The sequence below is a fragment of the Scyliorhinus canicula genome, chromosome 8 (genome assembly GCF_902713615.1).
Source record: "Scyliorhinus canicula chromosome 8, sScyCan1.1, whole genome shotgun sequence".
Classification (NCBI taxonomy): domain Eukaryota; kingdom Metazoa; phylum Chordata; class Chondrichthyes; order Carcharhiniformes; family Scyliorhinidae; genus Scyliorhinus; species Scyliorhinus canicula.
Window position 1 is genome coordinate 52315921 of NC_052153.1, and position 25623 is coordinate 52341543.

The window sequence follows — 25623 nt, forward strand, 5'->3', positions numbered from 1 at the left end:
AGAAAACATGGGAGAGACGAGAGAAGTAAAACCAAAAAAAGAACGTATTTCTGAGGATTGAGAAGAGAGAGAAAGGGATGGAAACCATTCTGTTCAGATCAGGACCTTGGAACTTGGGAATTAATAGATGCTTGAGTTTGTTTCCTCCCTTAGGATTTAAAAAATAATTCCATTTTTGATTGTGTGGTTTTATTGAGGTGGAAGGGAGCTTTATCTGACAGCTGTCAGAGAAGATGCACTGTGATGTGCCTTTTTCATAATTTATAAATAAAATCAGTTCCCTCCACACCCTTCACCTCTCCAGTTACAATAGCCCTCCTTTTTCAAACTGAAAGAGAAGACAATTGTGATCTTGGCATTGCCATCAGCAGATCCGAAGGAGAGTGGGAGGCCAAGATAGTGGCAGAACCAGTGTAGGTAAAGCAGCTGCTGATCTGAGGGGGAGGGAAGAGTCGATAAGAGAGGGCAAGATAGAGAGGTGCTGATGAAGGAGAGGCAGGATTAGGGGGAAAAAGGGCCTTGGGGCAAGAGAGAGGGGGGGTTGTGCAACAGACAACATCGTTCACTTTAGCAGTTTTATGCATAAATAAAATAAGCTGTTTGATTTCCCAAGTTTAAAAAAAAATCTATATTTTTCCTTTGAAAATTATCCTCCGGGTCCTGGGTTTCAAGTTAACAAATTACTGCTTGAACAATGAGCAAATGAAAAAGGAAAAGGTTAAATCCTTTCTTAATTACTTTCTTTATGATATGCCCAATAAATAATATTGTGGGGAAAATCTAGTTATTTTGGTGCCCTCAGGGTTTCCTTTGAATGTTTCTGCTATAGAGTTGTAAGCGTGCAAGTGTTTTTTTTGGCTGTTTGCATGTTTTTTATCCAAAATTGTTCTCATATGTAACAAAAATCAGGAGACCTGTAAATTCGGAAGAACATGTCCTTCAAGGCCTTGAGTTTGCTTTAATATCAGCATGTGAGCAATATGGAGGAGGATGACAGAGTTTTCTTTGGTGTGGGGGGGGGGAACTGTTTGGTCTGCACGTTTTCCCTGTGTTTACGTGGGTTTCCTCCGGGTGCTCCGGTTTCCTACCACAAGTCCCGAAAGACGTACTGTTAGGTAATTTGGACATTCTGAATTTTCCCTCCATGTATCCGAACGGGTGCCGGAATGTGGCGACTAGGGGATTTTCACAGTAACTTCATTGTTAATGTAAGCCTACTTGTGACGATAAAGATGATAAAATCTTAAGATCTGCTTTTCTTTCAAGGAGCCCCTTAAAACCAAGCATCAAAGATATTTTGGAACTTTTGGTTATATATTAACATTGAGTGAAATATTAGCCCAGGATTTAGTACAGAACTCAAAATGGCAAAATTACTTTAATTTCACAAATGGTCGTTCTGTTTCATTTACTTTTGTGTGGTCAAGGTGGCCTTATTGTAGTGGAAGTTAATAATGTCAGTATTGTAGTAGAAGTTAATAATAAATTGCCAGTAACTGTAAAACTGAGTCAAGTGTACATTGGCTGCTTTTGTACAAATAATTCATTTTACACATGCCCCGCAGGAGCAATATGACCCACACCTAATAAAAACAGAAAAGGGTGGAAATGCACTGCAGATCAGGCAGCATCTGTGGAGATCCAGATTTTCTGATTAATGTAATGGCAAACCCCGGTCCCTCTCTAACAAGTATGCCCTTTTAGATACTGTTGAGGGGGATGGCCCCTCAGGTGACAGCAACAGCAGTAGCCAGAGCGGTGGCACCATTGCTGGCCCTGCCGTACAGAGGAGGGGAGCAAAGGCTAAGGCCTTACAAGAGAGAGGCAAACATTCATCATAAAGTCCTTGTCTTTGTATTCAATGTCCTTGTTCACAGAGGGGTAGTGGTGGTGTAGTCGTATTGTCACAAGACTAGTGATCCAGGGGCCCAGGATGATGTTATGGGGTCCCGGGTTCGAGTCCCGCCACGGCAAATTGTGAAGTTTTAATTTGTATTTAAAAGTATATTGATGACCCCAAAACTATTGCCATAAAAAGCTATCTTGTTCACTAATGCCGTTCAGAGAAGGAAATCTGCTGTCCTTACCTGGTCTGGCAATATGTGACTCCAGACCCAGCGGTTTCCTCCCACAGTCCAAAGATGTCCATGGATAGCTGGATTGACCATGATAAATTGCCACTTAATGTCTAAAAGATTAGGTGGGGTTTTTGGGTTAAGGGATAGGCTTAAGTAGGGTGCTCTTTCCGAGGGCCACTGCGGACTCGATAGGCCAAATAGCCTCCTTCTGCACTGTAAATTCTATAAAGCATAAGAGAGCAATACTAACTGGGGATTCGCTAGTCAGGGTCACTGACTGGCGCTTCTGTGGTTGCGAAAGAGACTCCAGGATGGCACGTTGCCTCCTTGGTGCCAAGGTCATGGTTGTCTCTGAGCGGTACAGGACATCCTGAAACAGGAGGGCAAACAGGCACTGTCCACATTGGTACAAGTGACATAGGAAGACATGATGTGGAGATGCTGGCGTTGGACTGGGGTGAGCACAGTAAGAAGTCTTATAACACCAGGTTAAAGTCCAACAGGTTTGTTTCAAATCACTAGCTTTCACAGCACTGCTCCTTCCTCAGGTGAATGAGACGGCCTCAACCGGGACCTTGGATTCATGTCACATTACATTCATCCCCCATCATCCGCCTGGGCTTGCGAAATCCTACCAACTGTCCTGGCTTGAGACAATTCACACCTCTTTAACCTGGGGTTACCCCTATCTCTGGATCTGTAAAGACTTAATTACCTGCAAATGCTCGCATTCAAAGCATTATCTTGCATCTTTGACTTTGTCTATGTTTCTGGAACATACCTCTTCATTCACCTGAGGAAGGAGCAGTGCTCTGAAAGCTGGTGATTTGAATCAAACCTGTTGGACTTTAATCTGGTGTTGTAAGACTTCTTAATAGGCAGGAAGAGCAGCAAGACATTACAGGGTGTTAGGTAGTAAGCTAAAAAACAGGACCTCAAGGGTAGTCATTTCAGGATTTCTCCCAGTGCCACGTGCTAGTGAGGCTAGAAACAGTAATAATAATCTTTATTATTGTCACTAGTAGACTTACATGAACACTGCAATGATGTTACTGTGAAAATCCCCTAGTCGCCACACTCCGGCATCTGTTCGGGTACACAGAGGGAGAATTCGGAATGTCCAATTCACCTAACAAGCACATCTTTCGGGACTTGTGGGAGGAAACTGCAGCGCCCGGAGAAAACCCACGCAGACACGGGAAGAACGTGCAGACTCCGCACAGACAGTGACCCAAGTTGAATCGAACCTGGGATCCTAGCGCTATGAAGCAACAGTGCTAACCAATGTGCTACCGTGAGAGATACTATAGTTGAACGCATGGCTAAAGACCTGATGTAGGGGGGAGGACTTCAGATATATGGACCATTGAAATACCTTCCGGGGAAGGTGGATCCATACAAACAGGATGGTTTGCACCTAAACTGGAGGGACACCAATATCCTGTCCAGGGGTTTGCTAATGTTGTTCGGGAGGTTTTAAACTAGTACGGCAGGGAACTAGAGCAGCAGGCCAGCAAGTGTAGAGACTGGGGAAGAGCTTGCGACTAAGACAAATGTAGCTAAGAGGGAAAGGAAGCAGTGGAAGTCGCTGATCTCAGTGGGCTTGGAGGTCTGGAGTGCGTTTGCTTCTATGCAAGAAGTATAACAGGTAAGATGGATGAACGTAGAGCTTGGTTTAATGTGGGGAATTATATGGTTAAAGGAGGGACAGGACTGGCAGCTTAACGTTCCGGGATTTCAATGTTTTAGGTGAGACAGAGGGGGTAGCAGAAAGGGTGGGGGAAGTTGGATTACTGATTAGAGAACATATCACAGCTGTGATGCGGGAGGCTATCTTTATAGGAAGTGTGAATCACAATGCTGGGGTTGTACTATAGGCTTCCCAATAGCCAGCATGATACAGAGAAACAGATATGTAGTCAGATTCTGAAAGGATGTGAAAATAGCAGGGTTGGTGTGGTGGGTGATTTTAATTTCCCTCATATTGACTGGGACTCCCTTAGTGCCAGAGGTTTGAATGGAGAGCAATTTGTAAGGTGTGTCCAAGAAGGTTTTTGAAACAGTATGTTGAAAGTCTAACCAGGGAGGGAGCCTTCCTAGACCTGGTATTGGGGAATGAGCCCGATCAGGTGACCCAAAATTTCAGTAGGGGATCATTATGGGAATAGTGATTATAATTCCGTAAGTTTTTGAATACTCATGGATAAGGACAAGAGTGGTCCTCGAATGAGGGTGCTAAATTGGGGGGAAGCCAACTACAAAGAATGCGGCAAGAGCTGGAGAATGTGGATTGGGAGCGGCTGTTTGAGGGTAAATCCACATTTGATGTGTGGGAGTCTTTTAAAGACCAGTTGATTAGAGTGCAGGACAGACCCTGCGAAAATGGACGACATGAATGGCAGGATTAAGAACCAATTAATGAAGGGGGAAATTGTGAGACTAGTCAAAAAGAAAAAAAAAGCATACATAAACCCTAGGCAACTTAAAAACAGACAAAGTGTGTGAAGAATATAGGGAAAGTAGGAACCAGCTCAAACGGGGAGTTCGGAGGGCTAAAAGAGGCCATGAAATGCCATTGGCAAGCAGAGTCAAGGAAAATCCCAAGGCCTTTTATGCATATATAAGGAGCAAGAGAGTAGCTAGGGAACGAGTAAGCCCACTCAAGGACAAATACGGGAAGTTATGCGTAGAGTCAGAGGAAGCAGGTGAGATCCTTAATGAGTACTTTGCATTGGTATTCGCCGAGGAGAGGGACATGATGGATGTTGATGTTAGGGATGGCTGTGTGAATATTCCAGGACATATCAGCATAATGAAAGAGGAAATGTTGAATATCTTAAAATGCATAAAGGTAGACAAGTCCCTTTGGCCAGATGGGATATATTCTAGGTTCTTGTGGGAAGCAAGAAATTAAATATCTGGAGCCTTAACAGGTATCTTTGTATCATCTTTGACCACTAGTGAGGTTCCAGTGGACTGGACAATGGCCTATGTTGTCCCATTTGTTTAAGTAGGTAGCAGGGATAAACCAGGTAATTATAGGCCGGTGAGCCTAATGTCATGGTGGGGAAGCTGTTGGAGAAGGTACTGAGGGACAGGATTTATTCACATTTGTAAGCGAATGGACTTGTTAGTGATAAGCAACATGGTTTTGTGCTGGGAAGGTCCTGTCTTACCAACTTGATAAGAGTTTTTTGAGGAGGTTACAAAATTAATTGATGAGGGAAAGGCTGTGGATATCATCTACATGGACTTTAGTAAGGAGTTTGACAATGTCCCTCATCGTAGACTGGTACAAAAAGTAAAGATGCATGGGATTCGGGGTGTGCTAGCTAGACTGATAAAGAACTGACTTGGCAAGAGGAGAAGAGGAGTTTTTCAGAATGGAGATCTGTAATAATGGTGTGCCACAGGGTTCAGTGCTGGGATCACTTGTTTGCAGATAACACTAAGATAGGTGGAGTTGCAGATAGTGAAGGGAAGGGTGTTAGCGATGAGGAGGTGGAGTTGCAGAGAGTGAAGGGGAGGGTGTTAGCGATGAGGAGAGGTGGTATAAACTCAGATTGTTTGGAAAGTTGGAGACTGAGGGGAGACCTGATTGAGGTGTACAAAATTACAAGAGGTATAGACAGGGTGAATAGTCAAGCTTTTTCCCAGGGTGGAAAACTCAATTTCAAGCAGGCACAAGTTTAAGATGAGAACGGGAAAGTTTAGGGGAGATGTGCGGGGAACGTTTTTCACGCAGAGAGTGGTGGGTTGTTAAGTAATGGGTTAAGAGGCATTGCAATTAGTTGTCTCATTTATGTTAAGTGTTCAATGATTGACACTGATATGTAAAGGGGCTTCAGGTGGACTCTGTAGCTTGTGATGACCTGTAGAGTTCTGTGCAGAGTGAGTTTGAACCATTAAAGGTGTGTTGGTGAAAAAGGAGCTGAACTCTTGCCTCTTCATACCACAGCATCTAGTACATGTTAACAATGGTAGCAGAGAATGGGTGCTGTGTAAATGTGAAGGCTTGAAAGATACAGGGCGCAATTCTCCGCACTCACGACGGTGCGGAGAATAGCGGGGTTCGTAAAATTTTACGGCCACGCTAGTCTGACGCCCTCCCGCTATTCTCCCCCCCCCCACGGCCGACTCCCGATACGGATCGCTGCCGCCGTTTTTTTACGGCCAGCAGCGATTCTCAGCTGGCCGATGGGCCGAGTTCCAAGCCCTTTACGGCTGTTTTTACAAACGGCAAACACACCTGGTCTGGCCGTTCGTAAAAACGGCCGTAAAGTGCCGATTTTTAAAACCATGGCACCGATTGGCACGGCAGTACCACGGCCGTGCCAAGGGTGCCATGGGCCCGCGATCGGTGCCCACCGATCGCGGGCAGCGGGTCCGATACCCGTGCACTCTTTGTTCTTCCGCCGCCCTGCTGTATCACTTCGCGGGCGGCTGAGGGGCATCCCGGCCCGCGCATGCGCGGGTTTCGCGCAAATGCGCGATGACGTCATGTGACGCGTCAGCCGGCGCAAACTCTGGCTTAATGAAATTCGTTAAGCCCGCGATGCCGGAGTTTACGGCGGCGGCATGCTAGCCCCGACCGGGGACCAGAATCGGTTCCCGGTCGGGGAGGGGGAGGCTGGCGTCAAACCCGCCCGGATTTGACGCCAGCCTTACGATTTCTCCCTCTTTGGGAGAATCGCGCCCACAATTTTTCCAGATCAAACCAAGGAGTGAAAAAAAAAGGGAAACATGGCTGAACCCAGGACAAAGATGGCTGGTTATGATTATCCTCCCATATTTTCTGAAAGGGAATCATATGACCAATGGAGAAGTACAGTAGTTATGTAGACTAAGGTGACTGCTTTAGGAAAGAGAAAACAAGATATGGCATTGGCTCTTTCTTTACCATATGGCAGTAAAATCCAAAACAAAGTGCTTTCTGAGCTGGAGTTGGAAGAGTTAGACTCAGAAGAAGGTCTGGCGACTTTATTACTTTATATGGACAAGATTTATAAGAAAGATGACTTGTTAAGTGCGTATGAAGCATGGTCGGATTTTGATGAGTTCAGGAAAATGGAGGATTTATCTATGGAAGACTATATAATGGAATTTGGCAGATTATATAAAAAACTGCAGAAACACAGGCTGGAATTTCCACAGTCTGTGTTGGTCTTTAAATTACTTGACTGTGCTAGAGTGAGCAACATGGATAGGCTCCTGGTTTTGGCAGGAGTTCAGTTTACGGATAATGATACCTTATTCGAACAGATGACAGCAGCTTTAAAAAATTTTTGGGGGAAACATTCGATTCAAATGGCTCTGATGACCCAAATAGGTCAGCCTGCTATAAGGCAGAATATGGAAGATACACTACTAACAGGATGGCGAAATCGTATGGCTACGAACAGGCCTCAAGACTATAAAAGAAGACCGAGTCAAGGAAATTATGAAGACAGAAACCCAGTTAGAACCTACAATAGGAGGATGAACCCCAGAAATGCACGGGGGATGATAAATCGATGTTTTTCGATGTGACTCTCAATACCATTATGCTTTCAACTGTCCAACTCGTTATGATAGAGTATTTGAAGCAACACATGACATGGAAGAGTCAGAAGAGTAAAAAGATAGTGACCAGAAAGAAGGCATTGTCCTATTAACAAGCTGTTTTATGCCGGTAATGAGGGTGTTCGTTGCAGAATCTTTTAACTGTGCTGTATTGGACAGTGGCTGCACATCTACTGTGTGTGGGATTAACTGGTTAAAATGTTATCTGGACTCATTGGATGCTGAAAATTGTAACAAGGTTAAGAAATTTAAAAGTTCCACAAGTTTCAGGTTTGGGGATGATAATGCTCTGAAGTCGCTGAAAAGAGTGGTGATCCCTTGCAATATTGCTGGAGTGAATCATTTTATTACCACGGATGTTGTATCAAGTGAGATACCTTTGCTTCTGAGCAGACCGTCGATGAAGAAAGCACACATGAAGCTGGATATGGAACAGGATAAGGCAACAGTTTTTGGAAAGACGGTGGACTTACAATTTACACAGTCAGGACATTATTGTATTCCATTATTGACAAATAATGTTTCAAGAAGAGTGGTTAAGGATGTATTAATGACAGTTGATAATGCGACTTTAGCTGGTAAAAAGCTTATTGTAGTAAAACTGCATAGGCAATTTGCACATCCGTCTCCTCGGAGGCTGAAAAATTTATTAAAGGATGCAGGGGTAAGGGATGATGACTATTCTAAGCTGATAGAACAGGTTAGTGATCGCTGTGAAGTTTGCAGGAAGTACAGAAGGACACCAGCACGACTGATAGTAACCCTACCTTTGGCCAGGGATTTTAATGACATTGTGGCCATGGACCTTAAGATCTGGGATAAAGCAAATAATATATTTATTTTACATTTTGTAGATTTAGCTACCAGATTTAGTCAATCAACGATTGTACAAAGTAAAGAAAAGAGAGTAATTTTGGACAAAATTGTGGAAAAATGGATCGGGACAGGAATGGGTCCACCAGCAAAATTCTTTACGGACAATGGGGGAGAATTTGCTAATGATGAGTTTAGGGATATGTGTGAAAACATGAATATCAGAGTTATGAACACGGCTGCTGAAAGCCCGTTTAGTAATGGTGTCTGCGAAAGAAATCATGCTGTTATCGATGACATGCTTCGGAAAATTTTGGGAGATCGACCAAACTGCACGCTAAATTCAGCTTTAGCATGGGCGGTACATGCAAAGAATTAATTGCAGATGGTTGGGGGCTATAGTCCTTATCAATTAGTGTTTGGTAGAAATCCTAAAATTCCCTCCATTTTGGATGACCAGCCTCCAGCTTGGGAAGAGACTACAATTAGCTCAGGTTTTGCTGAACATTTAAACGCGTTACATAGCAGTAGAAAAGCTTTCTTGAAAGCAGAAGTCTCTGAAAGAATTCGCAGAGCTTTAAGACGTAATGTACAGCCATCAGATGCCGTTTTTCAGCAAGGAGACATGGTATACTATAAGAGAGACAATTCTAATGAATGGAAAGGCCTAGGGAAGATCATAGGCATAGATGGCAAAACATTTATTTTGCAACATGATAATCAAACTGTTAGGGTACATTCATCAAGGATAATGGGTACCGATTACAAATTTTCAAATTTAGACAGAGCAGACAGACAAGACGAGGAACCAGAGTTATCTGGTACACATGTGTTACAGAACTATGAGGACCAGTTAACTGATATAGACAGGGTTTCTGTAGAGGAACACGACACTTCTGATAAATTAGATCAGGCCATTTTTCCGAAAGGGCAACTGCCAAAGGTTGGTACAAAAGTGACATACTTGCCTGAAGGGTCTAGTCAATGGAAGGATGCAACTGTTATTAGTAGAGCAGGGAAGGCCACTGGAAAGTATAAACATTGGTTGAATGTACAACATTCAGGGGAGGAAGTTAAGACAATGGATTGGGAAAATGAAGTTCAAAAATGGAGGGCACAGAAATGCAGTGCTAGTTCAGATAGTACATCGGATAGTGAACAGGTTCGCAGGAAAAGATCGAGAACTATTGAAAGGACATCCTGCTACAGAAGAGAAAGATCAAGCAGTAGCAGTACAGAACGAGATACCAGGCAGGAAAGGGGACGTAGTTTATCAAGATCTCGGCCAGGAGTAAGACTACGAATACTAATAGAAGTAGAAGCCCACATGCACGTGAGATTTTGGTGGCTTCAAATAAATTAGATGAAAAAGTTATCAAAGATGCTAAACAGCAAGAATTGCATAGTTGGAGTGAATTTGGGGTATACACGGAAGTACCGGATAGGGGACAAAAAGCTCTATCCCACAGATGGATTTGTACAGAAAAGGTTCTTCCAGATGGAACTTATAAGGCAAAGGCCAGGCTTGTGGCGAGGGGATTTGAAGAAAACTTAGACGATCAGGACTTAAGGGTAGATTCACCTACAACAGGAAAGGTTATTTTAAAGATCTTCTTGGCTCTATTAGCCACAAAGGCATGGGACTGCAAATCTATAGATATAAAAGCTGCCTTTTTGCAGGGGCATCAGCTCCAGAGAGACATTTTTCTCCGTCTTCCTAAAGAAGCAGCTAACACAGAAGGGGTACTGTGGAAGTTGAACAAATGTGTATATGGATTAAATGATGCATCTAGAGTGTGGTTCTTTTCGGTAAGGTCAGTCTTGTTAAAGTTAGGCTGTTGCCAGTTGAAAGCAGATCCTGCAATGTTTTACTTTTCAAGCGCAGGAGGTTTTATAATTTTTCTTTTGGGGAACAGTGGTAAATGTTGCCCTCTTGTGTGGGAAACAAAGAAAATAAGGAGAGTGGTCAAAAGCACTTTGGCTGCTGAGACATTAAGCTTAGTGAAAGCGGTGGATATGGCCTTTTATATAAGTCAGATATTGACAGATATTTTGGGATTGGAGGATTTAGGTAATATACCTATTGACTGTCACATTGACAATAAATCTCTGTGGGAAAATGTGCACTCTACAAAAAGTGTTAATGAAAAGAGGTTACGGATAGACATTGCAAGTTTAAAGCTGATGTTGGACAGAGGGGAAATAACAAAAATTAAATGGGTTGACAGTAGCTATCAACTGTCAGACTGTTTCACGAAAAGAGGGGCTAGTTCACAGAAACTTTTAGATATCGTGAATGAAGGGCGCCTGTTTCTGTGAATGTTTTTTTTCTTCTACTTAAAAAAACAAACAAAAAAAAGGGGGGGGAATCGGGTGTGTGTTTTAGTTTCTTGAAATTTTGTTTTTGCCTAATTTTTTTTTCTCCAAGGAAGGGGAGACTGTTAAGTAATGGGTTAAGAGACATTGCAATTAGTTGTCTCATTTATGTTAAGTGTTCAATGATTGACACTGATATGTAAAGGGGCTTCAGGTGGACTCTGTAGCTTGTGATGATCTGTAGAGTTCTGTGCAGAGTGAGTTTGGACCATTAATGGTGTGTTGGTGAAAAAGGAGCTGAACTGTTGCCTCTTCATACCACAGCATCTAGTACATGTTAACAGGATGCCTGGAACTTGTTGCCAGTGGAGGTGGTGGAGGCAGTCACGGTAGCAACGTTTAAGATGTATCTTGATATACATATGAACGGGCGGGGAATGGAGAGATATAGATCGTTTGGGCAATAAATAGTAGGTTTAAATAAGGAACCTGGATCAGTGCAGTCTTGGTGGGCCGAAAGGCCTGTTCCTGTGCTGTAATGTTCTTCTCTTTGTTGTTCTAACCTACTGTTGCTGTGCATTGGGACCCAGAGGACGTCCTGACATGTACATGCGACTTGCATGTGAACATCAAACTTCCGATGGCAGAGACACGCGGCGCAGACTGTGCATTGTAGGCTTCGGCTAAATGATCCAGAAATTTACTCCAGGATACTGAAACCTCTTAATCACAGGCAAAGGACCTGGGTTGTAACTGGTCAACATCAGGACATTTATCAGAGAGGTCTTGGAATGCGTAATGTAAACTTGATGAAAGTTCACACCCCCCCTCCTCTCTGCCAAATTCACTTCATATTTCTCCACTCTTGCTGGAGCTCCAAGGGGCATTCCTTTCATTTCTGGCATCAAATGGGGAATCCTCTTGGGAACTTCTGCACCTCGCCATAGCTCCCTTCACGAATGGCTGCATCGTGCAGCCGGGACGGGACAGGAGGTCCCTTAAGCTTCAGTGCAAAAAGATAAGGATGCAGCTTAATAATGGTCAGCAGTGTGCGCCTCACCTTTCATCATAATTTGAAAAAGCTAGAGAGGTAACAAGTTTTAAGAAAGTACAAGGGCTGGGAAAGTTGGGGAGGGTGAAATGAACATCAGGGAAGGTCTGTGATATGGTGAAATACAGAAATGTTTAAATGTCAAAAGGGGTGATGGGTACAACGAAAAAGGAGTAGACTGTAACTTCTGTCTGGAATGCTTGGAGATCTAAATATTTCTTGATTTTTGGAATTTTCTGGGTTCGAGAATAACATTCGAATGCCTAATCACAATATTAATACCGATCTAATTAGCCAGTTTTACTACCTCTTATTCATCTTTTCTCTTTTTCCTGCAGCCTTCCCACCAAATGAGCCAAAGGCTGTTACTCTTATCAATAGCTTTTACTCCCTCCTCTCCTTGAAGCTGTAATTTAGATGTAGCTCTGTACAACAGTAGAAACAGGGCACTAGAATAATCATAAAGGCTATCTATCACATTTGCTATTTCATGATTTTTTGTAACACTGCTAGTGGTGAGTCTGAGTAGCGTGGACCTGCTCAATAAAATTCCAGACACTGGTACTTTTGGATTTCATTTTTACAACTGGAGTGGTGTAAAATGACAGATTAAAATGATCAATTAAAAATATGAGCAATGTTATGATCTGAAATTGTTGAACTCCATGGTGAGTTTGAAAGTCTGCACCATCTCAATTTTTTCCCAGTTCAGATTTATGTCAATGACTTGTTTCTCGCTGCACAGATGCTGCTAGACCAGTTCAATATTTCCAGCATTTTCTATTTTTATGTCAGATTTCCAACATCCACCAGTATTCATGCATTTTTGTGACACAGATGTATGATCTAGATTGTGGGGGTAATTTTAATCCTCTCTGGGTGGGTCAGGTGATGGGGAGGATGTTGGCAGAAAAGGAGGGTTAAATTATTAAAAATTGGAAATCCAATCCACTGCAAATGCCCCTTCTTCTGGTTCAACTTTGATGGGGTTGGGTTTGGTGAACAACCCACTTTTGAGGGTTAGGTTAATAATTATTGTATTTAAATGAGACTCCGTACCTCAGAGTTTGGCAGCAATTGGAGTTCAACGCCTTCAGCACAAGTTTCCTAAGGCTCAGGAAACCTGGCAGTGAAAGGATCTGCCAAATCCAGCAGATAGGTTCTTTTCCAATATTGCTGGTGGGCAAGGATGATGAGGAGAGCTTTCCCTGGCTCCTCAGGCAAACCTGTTACGTTTTGTACCGCTGTATGCTTGCTCCCCCCGTGATTATCTCCCAGAGCCGCACAATCTCTCTCCCACCCACCCCTCTGGCATATTATAAGCTCGCCCTCTGACCAATCGTCTGCATACAGAATGCCAATTAAAGTTGAGTTCTAAAAGGCTCTTTGGGGTGTACTGCTCAATCCAATATTGTGGAAGATGAACTCAGGGTAAAAATTACCTCAGAAACCATGGATGGTTTAAGATGAGGTCTAAGGGAAAAAGAAACACTTTAACATGGCTTACTGGCCAATGTATGTTTTGTTACTGCAATCAAGTTTCAGTTGAAAGTTAGGGATGGGCTGAGTAATAAATTCAAGGGAAACTGGTACAGTGATATTTGGAACATTTAAAATTCAATGTTGTAATGTTTTTTTTCCCAGCAGAATTTATGTTATGTGCTGCCTTACTCATAACTAACTGAAAACAACTCAGCCACATATCGCATTTTGAGTATTGTACACAATTTGTCATTCTTTAACTTTTCCTAAATGTAGCTAAAAATAGGTGAATCAGAAAGGAAGCGTAATATGCCATGATTCTCTGAAGTCTTGCATGACAAGTTTATTTTGTAAACTGAAGTTTGTAAATAAAAATCGTGTAATGCAGGTACACGTTTGGAGCAATTTCAAAGAGAATTTTGTTTGAAAGATGTTTCAGGGTTGCCAAGCATATTAAATCAGGACGAAATGTGAGGGAAACTAACATATGTGTGTGGTTAAACGATGTTCTATGGTGGTTGGGATTGTTAAAAAATCTGTCAGGCAGTGCACTGCATATGTTTGAAGTGGCTAAGTGATGCTTTATTTGGCAGAATTTTTGTGGGGGGAGGAATTAAAGCTATGCGTGAGGTTAAGCTATCAATTGCCACTTGCTAGTTGGAAAATGTTAGTTACATAGTTTGGCCTCCTTCAGCCCAATAAAACACAAAATAATGGTGAACACTCTGGAACAATTTTGGCACAACAAATGGAAACTGCTAGCCAGTGTTACTTTTGATTGGTAAGTTATCTTACTTGAAGTATGATCTGTTCACTAAACCATAACAAGAACATTGAGGCAAATCATATTCTGCTTTAGCGTACTTGTTCATCTACTATTTCAATCAGTGGATTCAAATTTGTGAAATAATTAATTTTGTTCCTTAATGCTCCCCAATCTATTTATTTGTAGCACTGGTGTTCTTGCCTGACCATGTGAGGAACAGAATTTTTAAAATTCTGAAGAAATTTTGCAGTTAAATTCAGCAGGGCTGCCACTTTACGGTTTGCCCCCTTCTTTCCTACCTTCTCTTAATTGTCAGGACCAGTATTTGGGGAAAGTTTTGGTGGCACGGTAGCACAGTGGTTAACACTGTTGTTTTACAGTGGCAGGATCCCAGGTTCGATTCCTGGCTTGGGTCACTTGAGTCTGCACATTCTCCCTGTGTCTGCGTGGGTTTCCTCCGGGGGCTCCAGTTTCCGTCCGCAAGCCCCGAAAGACGTGCTTGTTAGGTAAATCGGACATTCTGAATTTTCCCTCAGTGTACCCGAACAGGCGCCAGAGTGTGGCGACTAGGAGATTTTCACAGTAACTTCATTGCAATGTTAATGTAAGCCTACTTGTGACAATAATAAAGACTATTATTATTTTGATTAAACTGACTATGCCAGAGCAATGCCATATTCTATAGATTAGTAAGGGGACTATATTAAATGCCTTTATAGGAAAGAATGTTAATAATGAGTTGTGTTTTCTTGTGCTGATGCAGAGTGAAGAAAGTCCAAGTCCTAAGCGCCAACGCCTCTCTCATTCGTTTTTTGAATATACAGCAGTATCTCCTGCTCCATCACCACCAATGCGACCATGGGAGATGACATCTAATAGGCGACCTCCCTCAGCTCGACCAAATCAACATCATTTCTCAGGGGAAAGATGCAATACACCTGCACGAAACAGAAGAAGGTAAATAGTTGCAAATCAGGTGCCCACTAAGGCGGTGTCTGTGTTTTGCTATTTCATTTTTTTTAAATGTTTTTAATTTGGTTTTTAATTTCATACAATACAAAATAAACAAATCTGTACAAACCAAATACAATTTACAAAAACAGATCATTAAGAGTAACTCGCAAAACCTCTTATCCCCCTACCCAACCCTCTTTTTTAAAATAGATGTATATAGAATTTTTTTTTATTGTTTATTCATTATCACACACAGCAAGGATGTATAGTGGCACATATATTACATAGTGATAAGTCAATCCCAGTCGGCTGCCCGTATTTACAAACTGTGGAGTGGGATAGGGTGGGATCGGTGTGTGCTTCCCTATTTGCTCCCCACCTCCAAACGGTGCCTGGAACAGGTTGGTGAATGGCCTCCACGTCTTGTGGAAGCCAACTTCGGACCCGGATGACAAATTTGATTTTCTCCAGTTGGAGAAATTCTGGCAGGTCGGCCAGCCAGCTTTGGATGGTGCTGCTGAACACCAACCAAACCGGATTCTTCCAGGGAGGCAAGGGCTAAAGTGTTGGCACCCCTCCCTATAAAGAGTTCTGGCTAGTCTGACACCATGAAAACTGCCACTTTTGTGCTTGGCGCCACCCTTTCCCCCACAACCTTGGACATTGCCTTGAAGAAGGCTGTCTAGAACACGACAAACCTGGGGCATGCCCAAAACATATAGGTGTGGTCGGTCAGGTCTCCCTGACACTGTTCATATTTGTCCTCCACCTCTGAGAGGAACCTGCTGATTTAGGTTCTGGTTAGGTACTCTGTGTACCAGAGCCTCCACCCTACCTCAATCCTTTTTCTCCCATTTTTCTCTTGTGTTGTCCAATTGGGTGGGTGCCTTTCCCAAAAGTCGTCCATACAGGTCTCCGCAGTCGCCCCCCCCCCCCCCCCCCCCCACAGTTCTAATAATGAGTGTCCCTGCACCGGGGGTATGTCATTGTTGCCCCATGGAGGAGGTTTCTGACTTGCATGTGTCATAACTTGTTCCCCAGATCAGTTAAAGCCTCACTGTCAGTTCTAGAGTTGTTGGTCTACTGTGCATGTAGAAATCGCTAACTGTCGATTTCCCCCCCCCCCCCCCCCCCCCAGCTGTCCTGTCTCCACCTTTTAAAGATGGGTTCATTTTGGCTGGCGTGAACCTGTGGTTGTTGCAGATGGGGGCCGTAGTGGACATTTTGGTCAGACCGAAGTTTTGCCTGAATTGGTTCCACTTCTGGAGCGTGGCTATTACCACTGGGCTTTTTGAGAGCTCAGCTGATGGGGATGGAGTGCTGCTGTGGCCAAGGCTAGGAGGACATCCCTGTGCAGGAGGTCTCCTTACCCATTTTGCTTCTGGTTCCTTTACCCATCCCCTCACTCTTTCTGCTGTGGCTGCCCAGTGATAGTATTGCAGGTTTGGGAGGGCGAGGCCTCCCATGCTTTCAGCTTTATGGAAGACTTTTTGGGGGTCCTTGAATACTTCCTCCACCCCCACCCCCGCCACCACCACACACCCCCGCCACCACACACACACACACACACACACACACAAATGCCATGATCATTTTGTCTACTGTGTTAAAGAAGGCCTCGGGTTGTAGATCGGTACGGATCTGAACAGGAAGAGGAACCTGGGCAGTATGTTCACCTTGATCGTCTGCATCCTCCTTGCCAGGGAGGTGTGTCCCACCTCTGCAAGCCCTTTTTTACTTCCTATGTCAGACTTGCCAGATTCCATTTGCGAATTCGTGTTCAGTTGTGAATGATTTAGATCCCCAGGTAGCAGAATTTGTTTTGGGTTTGTGGGTTCACTGGGAAGATTCCACTTTTGCTCAGGTTGAGTTTGTAGCCTGAGAAGGCTCCAAACTCTTTCAGGAATGCCATGGTCCCTTTCATGCTGCTTTGGGGGTCTGTGACGTAGAGGAGCAGGTCATCCACATAGAGTGAAACTCAGTGCTCTCTCTCTCTCTCCTCCAATACCCTTGTAACGTTTCGCCACACTGAGTGCGATCGCTAGTGGCTCGGTTGCCAGGACGAATAGCAGCGGAGTCAGTGGGCATCCCTAACTTGTGCCCCGATGAGCCAGTATTTAGAGCTGGTGGTATTAGTCCACATGCTTACCATGGGAGCGCTGTACAGAAGTTCCGCGTATGCTGTGAACCCTGCTCCAGGCCCAAACCCCTCCAATGCCTCTATGAGGTACTTCCACTCGACTCTGTCAAAGGCCTTCTGCATCCAGGGAGATAATCACCTCTGGTGTTCTCTCCATGGATGGGGTCATTATCACGTTCATCAGGCGCCTGATGATCAACGTTGAAGGTCTACCCTTGTCAAAGACCACCTCTGATACTCAGTTCTCCAGTCACCTGGCTAGGATTTTAGCGAGTATTTTCGCATGTACATTGAGCAGGGAGATGGATCTGTCAGACCCACAGTTTGTCGGGTCTTTGTCTTTCTTGGGTACCAGCAAGATTGAGGCTTGTGCTAGCGTTGGAGGCAGGGTACCTCTTGCCAGCGAACCTGCGAACATCTCCCCCAGGTGCCTGGCCAGTGCTGTCGCAAACTTTTTATATAAGTCCGCCAGGAATCCATCTTCCCTGCCTCCATGAAGTTGATGCTCTCCAAAACTTATCCCTGTTCTAATGCAGCTTTCATCCCCGTTTCCTATCCTGTCCCACAACTGGCATGCCTAGTCCATCGAGGAACTGCCTCATCCTCAAGTCCCCCTTGGGGGGCTCGAAGGTGTACTGTTTTCTCTGGTGAGCCAACTGGTGGCTGGATTTGTCTCCGTGTTCATAGAAGGTCTCCCATGTCATGGAGTTGCTGCACTGCTTTCCTTGTGGCGAGCAGGTCAAAGTCCGTTTGCAGCTTTTTCCTTTCCGCCTGAAACTATGGTCGGGGCCACAGAGTATCATTGGTCTATCTCCAGTATGGAGTCGACTGGCTGCTGCCTAGCCGCCCTCTCTTCCCTGTCTCTACGTGCTTCATAGCCAATAATTATGCCCCTGATCACAGCCTTCAGCGCCTCCCAGAACGTGGAGGATGAGACCTCCCATTCTGGTTATTGGTAATATACCCATCTATGGCTTGTGATATTTTCTCGCAGAAAACCTTGTCGGCAAGGAGGGCCGTGTCCAACCTCCATGGGGGTCGCTGGGCACGGCTTGTCTCCAACCTCACACCCATGTAGTGTGGAGCATGGTCAGAGATCATGATCGCAGAGTCTTTCGCTCTTACTATCCCTGGAAGCACCGTTTGCTGCACCACAAAGCAATCTCTGCATGTACCTACCTTATGTACTTGGGAGAAGGAGAACTCTTTCTCCCCTGGGTGTGTGAACCTCCTTGGGTCCACTGCCCCGACCTACTCCATAAATGTGCTGAGTTCTTTCGCCATTTTAGAGGTCTTCCATGTTTTGGGGTTTGACCTGTCTCTCCATGGGTCCTATACAAGGTTAAAAGTCCCCTCCCATGATTATTCGGTGGTTATCTATGTCGGGGATTTCCGCAATGGTCTTCTTTATAAACTCCATGTCATCCCAGTTGGGAGCATACATGTGAACAAGGACCATTGGTGCCCCTTCCAGGACCCTGCTGAGCATGATGTGCCACCCCCCTGGGTCCGTAACTATCTTCGTGACGGTAAACACCATCCTTTGGTCAAACAGTATGGCCACCCCTCTAGCTTTCATCCCATAGCAAGAATGGTACGTATGCCCAACCAACACAGTCGGTCCTTCTCCCTCAGGTGTGTCTCTTGGAGGAAGATTATATTGGCTTTCATAGTTTTCAGGTGGGCAAAGACTCTGGATCTTTTCCCCGGGCCGTTAAGTCCCCTGACGCTGGGGGTAACTATTCTGATGGGGTTTTTTTGCCCCCTCCATGAGGATGGGCCCCTGCGCTCTGGGGTTTCCCTTTGTCCAGGGGCCACCCAACATGGCTGCCAACTGAGTCGTCCAAGGTTTCCTTTGGTTTGTAAACCCTCCAAAGCGGCTGCTTGCGGTGCCACATTGTTACCTGTTGCCATATGTGGCCTGTTGTAGCCAATCTAGAGTCCTGTCCCCCGGCCCACCCCGTCCCATTGTTCCCCCTATGGTTCCGCACCTTCCACCCAGCCTCCACCCCCACCCATCTGCCTATCCCTCCTCTTGTGATTTTAACCCCTCCCCCTGTCTCTAGGTGCTCTCTCCATCAAGGCAGACCTGCCCTCACCCTCTCTCTCTTGTACTTCCTGCCGCTAGCTTTCCCATTAGTGTGGTGGTCCCCTCTCCCGTGATCAATCTGAGCCTCTCCTTTGCCCACTGCTTTTTTTCCCTTTCCCCTCTTCCTCGTTCTCCTTTTTTCCTGTGCGGCACTGCCCTATCCCCCTTTCTGTGCCTTAGTTTTTGGTTTCAGAATGATGCGGTACAGTCCCACACAAATTTTCTTTCAGCCTCTCGTGGTGACAGTTTCACCTCTGTTCCTGCTGCTGCCTTCCCAGCCCATTTTTGGGACAAACCCATCAGCGTCTGTAGGGGCTGTAAAAATAATGCTTCCTGTCCTGGAAAGTTACCATACCTTGGCTGGGTAGAGCATCTCAAACTTCACCCCAATTTTTACCAGGGCCGCCTTTACTCTGTTGAATTCGTCCCGGGGCTTAGCTAGGTCTGCCCCAATGTCCTGGTAGATTTGTATCTGGTGTCTCTTCCGGTTGCAGGTTCTCGTCTGCCTGGCCCATTGCAGGATTCTCTCCCGGCCTTGGTACCGGTGCATCTTCGCAATTATTGCCCTCGGGTGTTACTGGTCCTCAGTTTCGGCTGGAGCGATTTGTATGCCTGTCTATTTCTGGCGGGTTGGGGAAGCTGTCCCTTTCCAACAGGTCTCTCTGCATCTGGGCCATGTAGTCCGTGGGGTTCCTGCCTTCGGTTCCCTCCGGTTTTGGTTCTCGACCAGTGCTCTTGGTCTTCCACCTTCCCCTTAAGGTTCACCTGGGCCACCACCAACCTTGTTATTTCTGCCTCTAAGGCGATGATCCGGTTGCTCTGATCTGTGGAAACCTTTTCCAGCTCCTTGATTGTGCACCCGTGGGCCTTTAGTTGCCTATCCGCTTTGTCGAGGGCCACCTGCATGGCAGCCAGTGCTTCCGTGATCGCCACCTTGACTGCTGCTTAGATTTCAAGTCTTATGTCCTCTTTGAGCTCCTTTAGCTCTCTGGAGAGGAACCTCCTCAAGCTGCTGTCCAGCGAGGGGGCGTTCCTTGCGCGGCTTGTTGGCCCTTCTCCTTCCGATGTGACCGGGGCTTCTTTGCCTCATGGGTTCCTCCAGGCTCCTGTTGCGGCCTCTGGTGCAGCTGTTGTTCTGCATTTCGCTTTATATTTTATATCTTCATTTGTAGGGTGATGAGGACATGCTTTTTTGTTCGGTTCTGGATGGCTATTTTCTGTTAAAAGTGCCTAAGTTCAATTTCCTAGGAGGGGAGCCCCTTCCGCGCATCTGCTCAGCACATGCCTGTCACCAAAAGTCCCGTGTTTTGCAATTTCATAATGTTTGTTTAAACTGTAACTGCGGAGCGGTGGCACAGTGGCTAGCACTGCTGCCTCATGGAGCCAGGGTCCCGGGTTCGATTCCTACCTCGGGTGACTGTGCGGAGTTTGCACATTCTAGGGTGGGCGAGTGGGCCTGGATAGAGTGCTCTTTCGGAGGGTTGATGCAGACTTGATGGGCTGAATGGACACCTGCACTGTAGAGATTCTATGGTCCTATGTATTGGCTCCTCAAGTGAAAATGATATTGTCGAATGATATTGTAAAATGTTGTAGGATGATATTATAATGCACTTAATGGAATTACACCTGTTTGGAACGTTTCAAACTGAAGTTGACATTTGAACCCCGTGGTGTAATTTAAAGAAAATGGTATCACGATTTTGAGTCCAAAGAATACCACCAATGAAAAATATTGCTTCAATACATTTCACTAATTCTAATTGGTACTGTTCATCTTCAAAGATGAGTAGAATGTCAGTTCTATTATGTAGAAAGAAGAAAAAGCTTTCCATACTCGAGGGATTTAAAGAAAACATTTCTGAATGTTGACAGGATTCTTTGGAACTAGGAGTCGGAGCAAATGGTATTCGGTGTACAAGGCCGTTTCAAACCTAAAATTCCAATAAGCGCTTTTCTTAGAGCACTGCTTCATGAATATTAGCCACTTTGTCACAACTGAGCATGAAGGAACCTAATGCTAATATACTGGCAAACATTAATAGAGGCAAAGAGGAATTTATACAGCTAATGTTTTGGATATTGCAAGGAAGCAGAGATTCAGCTCTGTTAGGTTTATGTGAAGGTGCATTTCAGAGAGCAAAGATAAATTCTGGCTCTTGTTCAAAGTCAGTAAATGTGTGGAGTGAAGCTGTTATTCTTTCACAATGCAGTGTACATTTTTAGTTGAAGTTGTAACTTTCCTCATGTGGTTTGCTTCATGCAATGAACAAAGCTAGGAATATTTTTTCAAGAGCTAAACATTCTTTACAGGGCAAATCATATGACGAAGCAGATGCTGCTTCAGCTAAAAATATAAACCTTGTTTTAGCAGCATGATAAAAATAACACATTTTGGTACACTTGGGGGATGCAAATTACTGTTTTTGCTAATTGTAGCAGTAAAAGAAGTAGAGTAAAAAATAAAGTGGTGAAACACTGGTTTTGCTTCCGTCAACGTTTTCTAAAACAAGCAAAGGCAGAAATTTCAGCTCTGATGCTGAGTACACTGCATGGGATCAATAGATTTATAGAACATAGAACAGTACAGCACAGAACAGGCCCTTCGGCCCTCGATGTTGTGCCGAGCAATGATCACCCTACTCAAACCCACGTATCCACCCTATACCTGTAAACCCCCCCCCCCTTACTTTTTAGGACACTACGGGCAATTTAGCATGGCTAATCCACCTAACCCGCACATCTTTGGACTGTGGGAGGAAACCGGAGCACCCGGAGGAAACGCACGCACACACGGGGAGGACGTGCAGACTCCGCACAGACAGTGACCCAGCCGGGAACCGAACCTGGGACCCTGGAGCTGTGAAGCATTTATGCTAACCACCATGCTACCGTGCTGCCCCCTATATATTAAAGCTATCAAGGGACATAGGGATAGTGCAGGAAAATGACGATGAGGTGGAGGATCAACCATGATATTTTTTTTATAATCTTTATTGTCACAAGATGAGGAAATGGCTGAGGAACTGAACAGGTTTTTTGGGTCGGTCTTCACAGTGGAAGACACAAGTAACAGGCCAGCGACTGATAGAAATGAGGCTATGACAGGTGAGGACCTTGAGAGGATTGTTATCACTAAGGAGGTAGTGATGGGCAAGCTAATGGGGCTAAAGGTAGACAAGTCTCCTGGCCCTGATGGAATGCATCCCAGAGTGCTAAAAGAGATGGCTAGGGAAATTGCAGATGCATTAATGTTGATTTACCAAAATTCACTAGACTCTGGGGTGGTCCCGGTGGATTGGAAATTAGCAAACGTGACACCACTGTTTAAAAAAGGAGGTAGGCAGAGAGCAGGAAATTATAGGCCAGTGAGCTTAACTTTGGTAGTAGGGAAGATGCTGGAATCTATCATCAAGGAAGAAATAGCGAGGCATCTGGATAGAAATTGTCCCATTGGGCAGACGCAGCATGGGTTCATAAAGGGCAGGTCGTGCCTAACTAATTTAGTGGAATTTTTTGAGGACATTACCAGTGCAGTACATAACGGGGAGCCGATGGATGTGGTATATCTGGATTTCCAGAAAGCCTTTGACAAGGTTCCACACAAAAGGTTGCTGCATAAGATAAAGATGCATGGCATTAAGGGTAAAGTAGTAGCATGGATAGAGGATTGGTTAATTAATAGAAAGCAAAGAGTGGGGATTAATGGGTGTTTCTCTGGTTGGCAATCAGTAGCTAGTGGTGTCCCTCAGGGATCCGTGTTGGGCCCACAATTGTTCACAATTTACATAGATGATTTGGAGTTGGGGACCAAGGGCAATGTGTTCAAGTTTGCAGATGACACTAAGATGAGTGGTAAAGCAAAAAGTGCAGAGGATACCGGAAGTCTGCAGAGGGATTTGGATAGGTTAAGTGAATGGGCTAGGGTCTGGCAGATGGAATACAATGTTGACAAATGTGAGGTTATCCATTTTGGTAGGAATAACATCAAACGGGATTATTATTTAAATGATAAAACGAGTAAGCTCGAGGGGCCGAGTGGCCTACTCATCTTCCTTTGTTCCTAGTAATAATTTATTGATTTTGTAAGACTAATTTTCCTGAAATGTTTTTGAAATTGAAACAAATGCAAAACCTGTGTAAGATACTTTACCTGTCATTGATTTTGTTTATGTTAGAAAGTTTGAAAATATGAATCAAATTACATGATCAAATTTGTAATTTGTTTATTTAAGATCATGCAATATATGATAAATCACAAGTTTAAACATATTATCCAGCTATTCTAAGTCAAGCAATGGAGCTGTTGATCAAAATCAGATATTATTCAACAGCTCTGCAAATATTTGTACTGTTAAGTGTTCTGATCTGCTTTTGCACAGTCCTCCTGTTAGGCGTCAACGAGGCAGACGTGAAAGACTGACCAGACATAGTTCTGTGAGCCAAGATGAAAACTACCACCATCATCCTTATGGACAACAACCAGCTGCAGAGGAGCCCAGAGCTTTTCACCCTCCGAATGTATCTCAACGCATGCTCCACCCTGCCGCACACCCGCCACAGCAGAATGCTGTGGTGGTTGACATCCATGAACAGGTAGGTAAATTGATTCAGATGCATTAATGTCTGTTTTTGTTTCTTGGTTTAGGCCGATAATGAGCTTTCATTTTGTATAAACGTCTTTGTGAATACCACCTGTGCCACAAATAAATCCTTATCTTTACTCATTAGTATTGAGTTGGCAAGTAGAATATAACTGGAACTAACCTGCTGCTGAGCAAGTGTTTTTGAAAAGCTCTTCCTATTGACAATTGCTAATACATAGATTGGGAAATCCATAAATGAACATCAGTTTCTTAAGACATGAAACTGCCTGAGCAGTTGTGACCTTGGAAAGTATTGAATTTGTTTTGAATCACTAGCTTTCGGAGCACAGCTCCTTCTTCGGGTGAATTCACCTGAGGAAGGAGCAGTGCTCCGAAAGCTAGTGGAAACTTGTTGGCCTTTAACCTGGTGTTGTAAGACTTCTTACTGTGCTCACCCTGGTCCAACGCCGGCATCTCCACATCATATATAAAAATAAGAACTGAACATTACAAGTGTCTGAAATGTATCTACATCACTGGTATAAGTATCCCTTGCCCTCTAATTCCATTTCACCTGAAGGTCATACACGCTGTTAACAACCAAACACACGATGTGTATGAGTTTGTGGGGATATAATATATTCACAATTTTAAAACTTGCAAATTAGGGAATATAGTTCATTAAGGAAGACATTAAGCAGCTTGAGGAGTGCACATAGGCTAGAAGATTGGACAGATAAATGTTGCATGAAACTTAATGTATAGATATGAGTGGATGCATTTTGGAAGGAAGAATAAGGAGAGAACATATCTACTAAATGAAATTTCAAAAAGAGTAAGGGTTCACACACATGCATTACACCTCTCCCCACACATGACTGCATGCATGCACATACAGACAAAAACGGTTAAGACAAACCTTTGTTTTTAAAAGATTGGTTAGACAACAGCTAGAAGCTTGTGTGTCATACGGGCATCTTACTTTAGGAAGCTATTTGCACTGGCCAAGAATGGCAGCCTTCCGTCTCATGAGATGATGGTTTTCGTCTTGCTGGTCAACTCTTTGCTAAACGTAGCCTTGTGTGGCTCAGGAGCCCAATTCTATCATGGCACTCTATACATTTAGTATAGAGGAAGACAATGGGCAGAGCAGGTGTAAGATTTGCTAATTTCTGTTTTCTCTGGGCCCTCTTCATGTCCAGCTGAGCATTTTGTTTCTGCTAGCCTCTTCCAATGCCCTACTCAACTGTCAGCCTCCAGTGACTATCTCCCAGTTGTCAGTGTTAATGTCCACCATCTTCATATCTCACTTGCAGGTGTCCTCGTAGTGGAGTTATAGACATCCAGGAAATGGTGACCCAGTGGCCAATTCAGCGTTATAATGGTCTTTGGGTATAGGGTCTTCATTGATCGGATGCACGTGGCCAAGGCAGTATAGACGTTGTTGGCTTAGCAATAAGTATGCTGATGTGGATGTCAAAAGGGTTCTGAGGTTCATGTTGTAGTTGACCTTACTCATCATGTTATCAAGGAAAGAGGAGATCATATTGAGCAGGCAACCAATTTTCTCCAGCAGCCTAAATAGTCTCTGCTCATATGGTTGAATGCCTTGATAGAATCGATGAAGACAATATATAGTGGTCTACTTTGTTCAGGACGATTCTGTTACAGCTGCCGGACTGAAAAAATCTCGTCAATGCTAGATCTTCTAGTTTGAAACCTCACTGGGATTTGGGATAGATACATTCAGCCAGGATTTGCAATTTGACTAGGGCAACATGGGCAA

General features: G+C 44.3%; 1 protein-coding gene across 3 annotated transcripts in view; it reads left to right on the forward strand.

The window, feature by feature from the left end:
- LOC119970251 (E3 ubiquitin-protein ligase RNF38) overlaps positions 1-25623 on the forward strand; it is a 237422-nt gene that overhangs the window by 144472 nt on the left and 67327 nt on the right. For all 3 annotated transcript variants that reach the window (XM_038804563.1, XM_038804562.1, XM_038804564.1), the window contains 2 exons: positions 14832-15025; positions 23634-23847. In XM_038804563.1, the coding sequence (XP_038660491.1) occupies positions 14832-15025; positions 23634-23847 (408 nt within the window). The remainder of the gene's footprint in view (positions 1-14831; positions 15026-23633; positions 23848-25623) is intronic.